This window comes from Zonotrichia leucophrys, chromosome 13 (assembly GCF_028769735.1).
Source record: "Zonotrichia leucophrys gambelii isolate GWCS_2022_RI chromosome 13, RI_Zleu_2.0, whole genome shotgun sequence".
Lineage (NCBI taxonomy): Eukaryota > Metazoa > Chordata > Aves > Passeriformes > Passerellidae > Zonotrichia > Zonotrichia leucophrys.
In genome coordinates, this window is record NC_088183.1 from 2,229,219 (window position 1) to 2,241,771 (window position 12,553).

The window sequence follows — 12,553 nt, forward strand, 5'->3', positions numbered from 1 at the left end:
GGCCCATGTTGAGAGGGTCTGGGGAGGAGATGGCAGTGTCCTGTTGGTGAGGTGAAACTGTCACACCCCTGACCAAATCCTCCCTCCAAACTCTTCTTCCCTGTTTTCTGACTTTAGGTCAGGAATTTCTGGGTTGTGGAGTTCTTTGTCCTTTCTTTGTGCCTTGTGAGCAGCACAACCCCTGACCTGCAGCTGGAGAGTTCTCACATGGATGATTCTGTTGCTGGAGATCAGACTCCAGGTCACAGCCTGTGCAGGGCATGGAAATGCTGTTATTGTGGGCAAACAGATACTCACAGGTCTGAAACCAGCTGCAGGAAAAGCTGCAGGGAGGTCAGTGTTGGGATGTGTCCTTCCATCAGCCATCTCCAATCTCCAAGGCTGATGAGTTGTACCGACCACCAGCCACCTTTAGAGGAGAAAATTGCTGAGTTTTAACCCCACTGTGACTCCCATCTCTTTCCCTTTCAGCCTGATAAAATTAATTTCACAGTTACCTCTGCAAAGCTCTTAGGAAATAGCTCACGGTGAAAATTTCACAACTGGCCTCTTCCAGCTGCAATTCCTTTAGCTTTGGAGTGGTTTTGGAGTTTCATCTTGTAAGATGTTGTGAAATCAGCTTTTTCACTTGGAGCCAACCACTGTGATGATGGTCACTGAAAGATATTTGGGGTCATCTTTCACTGGGTTGAGGCTTTGTTTTTTGGAAGGGTTGAATCAGGCTGGTTACAGGGTAGGGAAGCAAAGGTCACGAGTATCAAGTCAGAGCAGAGTTTCTTCATCCTCCCTTTTGCTTTCCAGGTCCATAACGTCCACGGAGCATTCAATGCCTTGGAGGGAGCAGACAAGCTCAGCTCAAACCGTGGGTATTCCTGGGCACTGCAGCTCTCAGCCACCCTCTGCAGGAGGGAAGGCAGGGCATTCATGCAACACTGCTGTATCCAGTTTATTTCATTTGCTTCTTTAGCCAAAATCATCCAGACATTGCTGGCTGACATTTCCATTTCCTCCAGCGCTTAGCCCAAAAGGTCCTTTGCAGTCCTTGTGGAGTTTTTTATCTATATCCTGTTCCTGTAGTGTCCCTCTGCTGCTTTTACTTCCACCAGAACTTTGCCTTGTACTTGTGTTGCAAATTGCCTTGAAATTTCTGCTCTGTGGATGGCAAGAGGGACATTTTCAGCACAAAAAGGAAAATTCAATGCATGCTACAGTTCAGTGTAGAGAGTTGTCTCTTAAATGTTCAGGCTCCTCCAGGACATCAGTCCTGTCCATTTCTTGGAACAAAATTACTGTGGCTGTTCCTGAAGCTATACAGTTGTGGTTTGGGGTTTTTTTACCTCCAGAAACCAAATGTCATCGTGTTACACTTGGCTAGAGGATCCTTCAGAGATGTCATTTAGAATTCTGTTTCAGAACTGTTTTAGCAGACACAAAAACCTGAATGAAGCATTTAAATAATGAAAAAAGAAAAAGAGTCAAGCAGCTGTAGGAGTGTAGGAGAAGGAGGATGAGAAAGCAAGAAAGAAATGGCAGTACACAGGTTGTGGTACCTCAGGTTTTTTAGTCAAAATGATCTCAGTGGGCTGCAGCCCTAACCTCAGCCAGTTCCTGCTTTAACCAGGCTGCTTGTGTGGTGATGAAAGTGTTACCATTTATAGTTGCAGGCAGTTAGGAAGGTTGGAGGAACCCAAACCTTGGGTGGGTTGTGGTCCTACAGAAGGTGTGGGCGGCTCCTGGTGTCACCCAAGCAGAGCTCTGAGCAAAAGGGCACAAACGTGGCATGTGAAGCTTTGTCCCTGAGATAAGGAGGAGGGAGTCACCCTTTTTGTGACTTGTTCTGTGGGCTGGCTCCTTTCTCTCAGCGCTAACATGTCCTTCCCTTCCTCCCCTGAGCACAGCCCTTGCCTCTCACGACTACATCCTGAAGATCGTGCCCACGGTGTACGAGGACATGAGCGGCAAGCAGCGATACTCCTACCAGTACACCGTGGCCAACAAGGTAAAGCAGCAGCAGCCTGTGCACCCACGGGCTCCTCTCTGCACCCAGGGGATGCTCAGCCACCGATGCTCCCCTGCTGCTCTCCCTGTGCCCTGTGCGTTTGTAGGTGAGCAGGAGCCTCTGCTGGGAGAAGGAGGAACTGAAGCTGCTCACAGTGGGGCTTTTCTGCTGCTGCACTTGGCCAGGCTTGGGCTGGGGAGGGTTTGTCAGAGCAGGTGCTGCTGGTGGTGCTTTCATTCCTGTTCTTCCTCCTGGCGTGCTCACCTGGCAGTTTAGCTGATGAGGATTTCTGTAGGTTGTGTGGGAGGTGTTTACAGGCTGCAGGAATCCTGTTGTGCCTGGCAAGGTGCATCTGAATGGAAACTAATCCAGCTGAGCGCATAAAACATCACTTACACCTGGTTTTAGCAACTAAACAGTCTCAGTTGTGATGGATGGGTGAGACAAATAAATCAGCAGAGTTTTTAGCTTTTTACAAATGTTTATTTCAGATATTAAGTCACTGAACTGAAGCAGCAAATACGTGGTGGTTGAGTATTTCACAGTCCCTGCATTATGATAGTGAATTATCACAGAATTCATAGTTTAGAAAAGATCCAAGATCACCAAATCCTACCAGTGACCAATCCCCACCTTGTCACCCAGCCCAGAGCATGAGTGCCACATCCAGCATTTTAATAATTCAATGTATTGAATTTTTTTAAGGAAAAAAAGGACCCTATTTACTTTTTACAATAAAAAGCATCTTCCAGTTGAAAATCATTTGCCATTCAGATGCTAAATGAAAGTCCAAAATCTGTTTGTAATGTCTAATTACTTCTAGTTTGCCCTAAGTGATAATTAGGCACACACTCTCCTGGACTAGTCTCAGATTACTGTTCCTGACTGGTGACTTTTGGGCTTGCTTGTGTGGTGTGTCCCAGGGATTTGGACATCTCCCTCTGTTCAGATTACAGTGCATTTGTTCTGCTTAATGTCACAACTGCTGTTCTGATAAGACTCCTGTGACAGGAGTTCTGAAAGTAATTTGGAAAATAGCAGGAGCTTTTGACACTTCTGTGAGCTTGCCTGCAAACCGGGGCGTTCAGCCAAGTCTGACTCATTAGGGCAGGAGGGCTGGTGGGGAGAAGGGGACAGGAAGGAAAAAATGAGGTCAGTTCTGTCAAAACGGAGGTGCTGAGAAGCACAGCTGTGCTCTCTGCTCGTGGTGCCTCCATCCTTCACTCCACACCGAGCAGTGGGAGAGGGAAATGGGAAGCCCCTGGACCAGTCTGGCACAGAGAGGCTGCTCTGAGAGTCTGAAGGGTACAAACTCTGTCTCCTCTCTCAGCTCCTCTGTTTCCTCCCTTCCCACTGAACCACTGTCCCAAAGTGAGCTGTAGAACCCCAATAAAAGCCTGAAAATGTCATGACTGGGGACTTCTGCTTCTCTTGTCATCATGGGATGAACCGCCTAAAAATAGGGAAATTTGGGATTTATTTAAGATGATTGAGGATAAATACTGCCTCACCAGCACACAGAGAGCAAAATTAATTCTTTTTTTGTGTGTGTCATGCTCACAAAAATCCTGTTGCTTGCTCTTTTTTTATTTTCCTGAAGTATTTGAGGCTGTCTTTGTCTGTTTGTGAAGGAGAATTGCACAGGAGAGGAGATGTGAGCTGGCAGCTTGTCGCAGGGCTGAGGGAGGGAAGAGCAATCTGTGCCACACTGGGCTCTCCTTGGATTCTGGGTCCCAGCCTGCTTTCCTGGGATTTCTCTTCACCCTGTGAATGTCTGAAAACTGATTCCTATCTCCACTGCCAGCACAGATAAAATACTATCTCAGGAAGATGTGGCTTTAGTTACCAATTTAGTGCTGGTACTGGGCAGTGTGTCCTGCTGGGTGCTGTCCTGTGGCTCTGGCTGGACCTGTTTGGAAACAAATGGATTAAAGGAGATGGCACTGGAAATGTGAAAGGTGTCTCTCCCAAAGCAGAGGGATATTCTTTGAACCTTTGCCAACATTTTCCAACCTTTGCCAATATTTTTTTGTATACAGTTTTATCCTGGCTTTCAGGAGTTTGAAATGTGCCTTGAACATGGTTCCACGTGATTGATACTAAGAGGGCAAAGCATTCCCATTGCCAGTGGGGAGAGGGCCTGACAGAGCAATGCAAGGACAAGGAGGGATTTTCAGGCTCTTACAAACTAAATTCCATCTGTTTGGTGAATGATTTATATACAAAATATAGACATACATGTGATTTACAGAACCAAAACTTCACCTGCAGCCAGGCTGTTTGTATTGAAATAGAGCAGATTTAGGATGGAGAATCAATGACAGCCTTTCTGTTTAGTCCTGTAACTCTGAATGAAGGTGAGAGTAATCACCATCACTCTGTCCCCTCAGCTCTTTCATTATCAGCCTGGAAGGAGGTTGTTTTCCTTTCTGATAAGGATGGGAGGTGAGCACTCACACAGGAATTCACTGTTTGCTTCTTTCCATCTGGTCACTGCTATAAAACACTGGGGTGAAGGCCAAACCCACGGGGGCAGTTTTCTGGCAGACACTCTCTGGAATGAGCTTGTTCACATTTTGTGCCATTTTCCCCCTTTTTTGCCCTGTTTTTCCCCAGGAATACGTGGCCTACAGCCACACGGGCCGCATCATCCCGGCCATCTGGTTCCGCTACGACCTGAGCCCCATCACAGTGAAGTACACAGAGAGGAGACAGCCTCTGTACAGGTTCATCACATCGGTGAGTCAGCCCAGCCTCTCCTTCTCCCTTCCTCTGCCTGCCTTTCCTGGCCCTCCTGAGCCTCTCTGGCCCACAGGAATTGAGTTTATACCTCAGGGCATTGTGATGTGGGGATACAGCAGCACATTACTGGGTGGTGCTGGAGTGGGAGGTGAGTCCAGTGCTCTGATTTAATAGCTGGGCATAAAAAGAAGGGAAATTAAACCGTTCCAGAAGGGAAATTAACCCATTCCAGAAGGGCCAGGCTCTGTCTAGGCAGGATGGGCTCTCTTGAAGCATGTCAGAGGCTTGGAAGTAAAGCTGAAAACTGCAATAAACTGCTCAGTAATGATGAGATCAAACGTGCAGAGAATCTAGAGTGGTTTGGATTGAAAGAACCTTAAACTTCATCCCATCCCACCCCCTGCCATGGCAGGGACACCTTCCACTGTCCCAGGCTGCTCCAAACCCTGTCCAGCCTGGCCTGGGACACTTTGAGGGATCCAGGGGCAGCCACAGCTGCTCTGGGCACCCCCACCCTTTTCCTCCCAAAGTCACCCTGGTCTCTCCAGAGGGTTTTCCTTTGTTCCAGTGAGGAAAGGAGAGCTGTTGGATGACACAGAGCTGCTTGTCCTTGCTGTCTGCTGGTATTTGGGTGATTTTTACAGTAAATAGGAAGAAAACTGGCAGTGGAGATTTTATCAGCAGCAGCCACTTCTCTCCTCTCCTACAAGACATTGATTTTTATTATTTTTTTTTTTACACTGAGTTTTATTCAGTGCTGCTGCTTGGCTTAATAAGGAGTGCCAGTTGCAGGTATTTACTCCTGAGTAGAAGTGGAAAAGAGCTGCATTATCAAATTCCAGGATGAGTTACATTTGGATGTGTCCAGAGAGCATCCTGCAGTCCTGATCTCAGCGTCCAGAACAAAGCTGTGCTGGCCAAACTGCTCATTAGGCAAAAAGCTATTTAAAGATCCTCCAGAACTTTAAAAAAAAAAGTGTCTTCAGGGAGTTGGCTTAAAATTGGAGCTGCAGTGAGCTGTGCCAGTGAGGCATGGTGGAATGTGAAGCACTTGATAAATTGGCTGCAGTGAAGACCTCAAATTCTGATTTTTAAACTGTTTGACTGTTTTAACTGCAATTCACATAAACAGTGTAGTGGAGTTGCACTTCAAGATTTTGATTTTGCAACTTTTGATAAACAGCAAGTTCCCTTCACTGAACTTTAGACAGTGAATAGAATACACAAATAACCAGATAAGGGGGCTTGAAATAAAACCTAAATGTCATGGTGAAAGACTTTCTCTTCTTAGCACATCCACTTGGCTTCAAAAAATAATCCTAAAAAAGGTCAAACATCAGCATTTCACGACTTGGCATCTCATCCTGCCTTTGCTTCTTTCCCTAAAATTGTTCTCCCAGAAGTTTCTTACACATCTTGTTGGGGGTGAGGGTGTGGAGGTGTTTTCATGGGAAATGATTTGATAGCTGGGATTATTCTTTAATTTGATTGTCAGCATTGATTCACTGCTGATTTGCCATTGTATGCCTATAAAAAGCATCTTTTCTGAATGGTATCCTGCTTGTGAGGATAAGCCTGAGGAGCACAGTCATGTGTCTGACATTGCCTTTGTGTCACCGTGCTGGCAGCCCTGCATCCCCTGGTGTTTGCCTTTAGCCTGCATCCCCCTCTGCTGTGATCCCTTCTGTTCAGGGTGCAGGGAAGGGGCTCAGGGTGGATTCCTCATGTCCAGAGAGCCCTCACTGCTGGGATTATTCCCCTTCTGTGTCTCCTTCTGTCACAGACATCTTCTATGAAAAATCCTTTCCTTAGGATTTTTCCTCCTGAGAAGTTGAGAGGCCTCAGGAACAAAATGCAAACATTGATTATCTGCTGCTGTGGAATGCAACAGGTGCATCTGGGATTGGGCTCATGTGGTTGTTTCTAATTAATGGCCAATCACAATCAGCTAGCTTAGACTGTCTGAGACAGAAGCTTTTGTTATTCAGTCTTTCTGATTCTATTCTTAGCTTAGCTTGCCTTCTGATGAAACCTTTTCTTCTATTCTTTTAGTATAGTTTTAATGTGATATATATAATAAAATAATAAATCAGCCTTCTGAAATAGGGAGTCAGATCCTCATCTCTTCCCTCATCCAAGAAGCCCTGTGAACCCCTCACATCCTTCCCTTCATCCTTCCATGGCTGGGCCTGACCCCACAGACCTCATGGAGCTAAGGGCAGATCCCTGCCAATAACTCATCCCATTAAAGCCAGAGAAGTTCCTGATCCCTGCCTGTACGTGTCAGAGCTGTGCTGATCCAGGAAGATCTGGTGCAGCTCCTGTGCTGACCTGGAGCCCAGCGCTGCTCACAAGCCCTCCAAGCCCTTTTTTCGTCACCAGTTCTCAGAGCTGTGTGTGCAGGAGGCCCCAGTGCCAGGTGTGTGTGACTCATCCCCACTCAGCACTACAGAGCTCTGCAGATGAATTTATTTATATTTTTTTTTTCTATTCCCCAGCCCCTTGTGCTGCTGCACTGAAGTCAGATTTTCCTGCCTGTGATGCAGGATCTGCGTGTTGGACGGGGTTTGTGTTTGTGGTGTGCCATCTCCCGTCAGCTGAGCTGCTCTGATGAAATAACCCAGCTCCATGGTGGGCATTGCCCTGTGCCACACCCCAGGGGACAGCAGGGAGGGGGTACAGGAGCAGGAGAAATCCCCTAAAAACCCTGACTGTGCCTCAGGCTGGTGCTGTGGTTTTAGCAGCCTGGATCTGCTGGAATGCTGAGTGTCCTGCAAAAGCCTCATTTCCTGCAGCTCCTTGTTTCACTGAGCTCCCTGAATGTTCAAATCTTGGTAATAAATGCACATGAAAGGAGCTGTAGCTCTCAGTGCCTTTGCTCACCCTTGATGAGCTGTTTGTTCCTTCCCCTCAGCTCTGCTGCTGCTCCTACGTTGGTTTTTGTCTCTGACTTTGCCCATGGGGAGCTGTGTGGGAGCAGAGACGTGGCAGGCTGTGTGTAGTGTGGCACCAGTTCCCTCCTGGGCCTGCTGTGGTGCACTTTTATAACGTTTATCATGGAATTATTTCAGTTGGAAAAGATTTCAAGGCCACCAAGTCCCAGCTGTGCCACATCCTCACCTTGTCCCCAGCCCAGAGCACTGAGTGCCACCTCCAGGGATGGGGATCCAACCCTCCCTGGGCAGTGCCAGTGCCTGAGCAAAAAAAAACCTTGGTTTTTATGTTGTGTAGGATGAGGTGGTTCTGAGAATAACAACGGGGTTGTGAGAAGGGGAACAGGATATGGAGCTTATCTCCTGACAAGGGCCTGCCTGGGAAAAAGGGGATTTGCTATGAGCTAGGAGCTGAAGGAGAGAGCAATCCCAAACCAGTGAGCCATTGTGGCAAGGAAATATTTTGTATTGTTGGTCTTCTTCAGCCTAAATGTCTGTGATTCTGTTTCCACAAGGACTCTGGTTTGACAGAACACACAGAATATTTCTGTGTTTTTGTAGCACTTGAGAAGTGAAGTAAGCTGTTAAAGCTAATCAGGAGATCAATTTTTCCCCGAATTCTGTTTCTTGGAAGTAACTACATGTTTTAATTCGACCCAAGATCCACATCTGGTGTGGAAAACTCTGTCCCACAAAGAGTTAAGCTGGCTGCTGTGAGCAGCCCTTGTCATGGAAAGTGTTAGGCAGGGCTGTGGTGTCACTGGCAGCTGGGTTTCTCTGTTACTCACTGCCCTTCACGTGCTATTTCAGAGCCTTCTGCCTGTTTGTAAATTATCTTGTGAAATGGGAAAAAGACTACAAGATTGTGGTGTTTATAACAGAAAATAATATAGGAAGATGTGAACAACACAGAATTTCTAGAAATCTGAGTTAGGTGGAGTTCAGCCCTTACAGGAACACTGTTTGTGCTGTGGCAGCTGGGATTTGTGCTGGGCTCAGTGCTGAGGAGTTCAGCACTCATTTATTCCACTGCAGGGAATGGTTTTTGTGAATGATCCTCACAGAATTCCATCCCCAGAGCTGTCACCCACTCCTTGCTGTGCTTCCAGCAAACAGCCCAGCAGCAGGACCCCTCCTGCAGCCCAAGCTGTGTGAAAGTTCCCCTCGTTGTTGATAAAAGTGTTTCCCTGTCTGTAATTGCAGATATGTGCCATCATTGGAGGAACATTTACTGTAGCTGGGATCCTGGACTCCTGCATTTTCACAGCATCAGAGGCCTGGAAGAAGATCCAGCTGGGCAAAATGCAGTAGCAGTGAAACTCTACCCTCGACTCCAAGGACAGGAGCAAAGATTGACAAATCTACCACTACCTGTTTTTGTCTTTATTTTCTATTTGATTGAATCAGTATGTTTTTCTCTAATCAGGCTGGTCAGCGAAGACATCGTCAACAAATCAAAGAAATCTCCATGCATTTCAGAGCTCTGAGAGGGAAAAATCAGAGGAATCAGGGTGTGGATTCCCTCCCCCCAGAGAGAGAGGTTGAAATGCCATTTGAGATCCAAGTGAGGATGGCAGTCTGTGCTCTGGGAGGTTCCTATGGCAGTGTACAAACTAGGGAGTAGATGGCAAAGAGCCGAACTTGCTTGTGGCACTTTTTGGAGTTCTGTTGGATTTGCATGATCAGACAATCGACTTTTGTATAGGGCAAAATTACACATGAGGAAGAAATTCCACCCGTGGTGCCAAAAAGGTGATGTATCTGTTGGTGAGGAGTGGAAAGTGTTAGTCCCCACAGCAAACCTAAGAGACAGAGGGCAGAAATAACACCAGGAAATGTTTTGTGCTTCTGTTGAAAGCTCAGTTGTTCAGATACAACCTTCCTAACCAAGTGAAAAAAGAACAGGAAGCCTTCCCCAGCTACCTTTTCCTAGGTGATCTGTGATCCCAGCAATGGAGGGCATTTCTTTTACTCTGGATGTAAAAGTGGTTTCATTCCTTCCCACTAACTGAATATCCAGTCTTGTGTTTACAGGTGGCATGAAGTAAAAACCAAACTGAGCAACACAGTTTTATGTGGCCTTTGCTTTGAAAGGGAATAGTTGTCTTTACAGCGTTAGCTTTTCTTTCTTCTGTTTCAAACCCAAAAGTCTGGATTCTGCACTTCTGCTTTATTATTGTTGTTGGTTTGTTTTTTTTTTTGAAAAGAGGTTTTATATTCTCTGTGCTCAGAAAAATGGTGCAGCCCTCTGGGTGGATGAGCACAGCTTCCTCTCTTGCTTTGTGTGTGCGTATTCTATACACCTGTCAAACACAGGAATTCTGGCTTTGCAGGATTTGAGGTGCCTCCCTTTTCCTTTAAAACTCAGCCAGGCATCTTTCCTGATGCTCTCCCACAGGTACCCAGGGCAGCATTCCCACAGGCTGACCCTTGCTGGGAGTTCTGTTTGATCCCTTCAAAAGATTCCTGAGCTTCCCTGTCCTTTCCTTCAAGCCTTGTCTTCTGGAGCCTCCAAAACACAGAGCTGTGGGGGGAAAACTCCTGCCAGGGGTGTCTTGCTTGTCATTTGGTCTCAAAAACGACAGCAGATGCCCACCAGTGCATTTTCCAGAGCCTCATCAGTGTTCCTTGAGTAGTGACAGTCTCTGCATGCCTTGTGAGTGTCTGAGCTGAGGATACACAAATTTTAAGTCTTTCAGGATGGATTAAACAATAATAATCGTAAAATGAGAATCTTGAACTCAGTGCTGTAAATTGTAAGATTGGGTGCAGGGTTTCTCTTGGATTATATCCATTGCCTTTTTCCTGGAGGCAAAATATCCAGACTTTATGCTGTGATGGTATGAATTGTTGAATATTCAGTGTTATTGTTAGAGTCAGATGCATTTCAGAAGAATTCCTGATTGTTGAAATTGTCTCCTTGCTTTGGAGCAGGGAAGGTGCAGCCAGTTTTACCCACCCACCAAAAAGCAGCAGCCAGCTCCTCTCCCCCTGCCATGCCATGCCCTGCAGTCACTTCAGACACCATTGGAATTTTTCCCTGTCCTTCTCTGGACTGATTGCTCTTGCTTTAGGTACAAACTGGATTGTGGAACTTCCTGTACCCGTTCATGTATGGGTAGATTTTTTTTTTTTTTTCCCATTTACAAAAATAAACTTTTTCAATGAGATGCTTGTGTTCACCTGGGGTGTGTGTGTCCCTGTGCCTGTGAGTGGGACCCCCTGGATGTGGGATTTTCCATGGCAATTGCTTCTCCTGCTGGCTGAAGGATTTCCTCTAATCCACTGTGACCAGCTGAAACTCACAGCTAAAATGTCCTCATTTTTTCCTTTTGGATTTGGTGAGTCTTTGCTGACAGCTTGGGAACAGTGGATTACAGCAATGAGATTTTTAATATTTTAGCATCTTCCTTACACTGAGATTTATTTAGTGCATCCTTCTCCTGAGCTGGGCAAGGGGAGATCTTTGCAGTACAGTTCATTTTCTGGAATTTCTCCTCTGGTACAATTTCTTTGACACAAACAAAGGTGGTTGCAGATTCTTTGTGTCCCCTGGTGTGTTCTCTCCATTCCCTGTCTGTATTAAACTGCCTCCTGTGCAGTCCAGGCCAATTCTCTACACCAGACCAGTGAAATTTGTTTGTTTGGGTTTTTTTTTTTATTGGAAGTAACACACTTCAGCGTCCCTGCTCTCTCTGCCAAAACATCCCCTGCAATAAGGTAATAAATCACTTTTTTTGGGTTTTTTTTTTGCAAAATGTGGAAACCAAATTGTACTGAAGCTCTGGCAGGAGGAACATCTGTACCTGGGTTTTCTTAACCAGGTCTCAGCCTTTGGGAGCTGCCAGGCCAAGGCCACATTCAGGGGCTGCTGGGGTTTGTGGTGAGCTCGTCCTGCAGGGTCACACCGTGGTACTGCTCCATGTTTACAGCAGAATCTGCTCCTCATCTCCCCCGGTGTGAAAGCAAGGCAGTTACTGCCTCTGCACCCAGGAGATCTCACTTTTATTCTGATTTTTCTGAAGAGAAAATGAGCTTAGTTGTGCTTTTAAGCGTCCTTACAAACATAAGAATTTCCAGTCAGAGCAGAAGGAAGCCCTCAGTTGTAGGGTTCTGATTTTGCCCTTTCCAGTCAGTGTTTTTAAAGAAGAATTTGGGTTTCCAAAAAGACATCCCTGTAGATAATATTTGAAACTCCCACTTTGAATTATTCCCTGTAACTGCAGACTCCACCCTACAGTGAGAACTTGAGGCATAGGATGCTTTGCAATGGTGGACTTAAAAACTTCCAGCCCTAGGGAAAGTTATTAGGTGTATTCTAGGCACTATCTGGACTGCTGAAGAGGATTTTAAAAATAAAATAAAATGGAAATGGGGTACAAAAACCCAGGAGAGATGAGTCTGTGGATGTTTGATCTGATCTCTCAAATCCTTGCATTTATGTGCGCTGTATAAAATGAGATCTGCAGTGCAGGTGGCCCTGTGTGCCACCAGCTCCTGAATATTCCTCTTTTATTGTTCCTTCTCTGCTGGGGCTGGGAATGGCTGTGATGTCTCTGCTTTCCAGGAGCTGTGTGAATTTGCAGATTGGGGGTGTCAGTTTGGGATTTGTCCCTGGAATGTGGGACAGGGGCAGGGAGGAGGAGCAGCCCTGCGTGTCTGGTACAGCAATGCTTAAAGCACAAGTGTTTTACATTTCTACCGTGGAGACTGTTAAGGAGTTCTGGCATTTGTCTTTTTAATTTGCAACCTTATGTTAATAAACTATTAGCCTTTTTAGTTCCATAATTAAAAATAAAACTCTTACGTGTTTTGATTGGCTTCTTGTCGCACTCCTGTTGCAAAATCAATCCAAAGGAACTTTTTTTTCTTTTGTTTT

General features: G+C 46.0%; 1 protein-coding gene across 1 annotated transcript in view; it reads left to right on the plus strand.

Moving 5' to 3' along the window:
- ERGIC1 (endoplasmic reticulum-golgi intermediate compartment 1) overlaps nucleotides 1-9,742 on the plus strand; it is a 52,339-nt gene extending 42,597 nt beyond the window's left edge. The window contains exons 7-10 of the mRNA XM_064724732.1: nucleotides 802-862; nucleotides 1,899-1,999; nucleotides 4,616-4,738; nucleotides 8,878-9,742. Of these exons, the coding sequence (XP_064580802.1) occupies nucleotides 802-862; nucleotides 1,899-1,999; nucleotides 4,616-4,738; nucleotides 8,878-8,985 (393 nt within the window). The 3' untranslated portion in view covers nucleotides 8,986-9,742. The remainder of the gene's footprint in view (nucleotides 1-801; nucleotides 863-1,898; nucleotides 2,000-4,615; nucleotides 4,739-8,877) is intronic.
- Nucleotides 9,743-12,553: the final 2,811 nt, after the last annotated feature.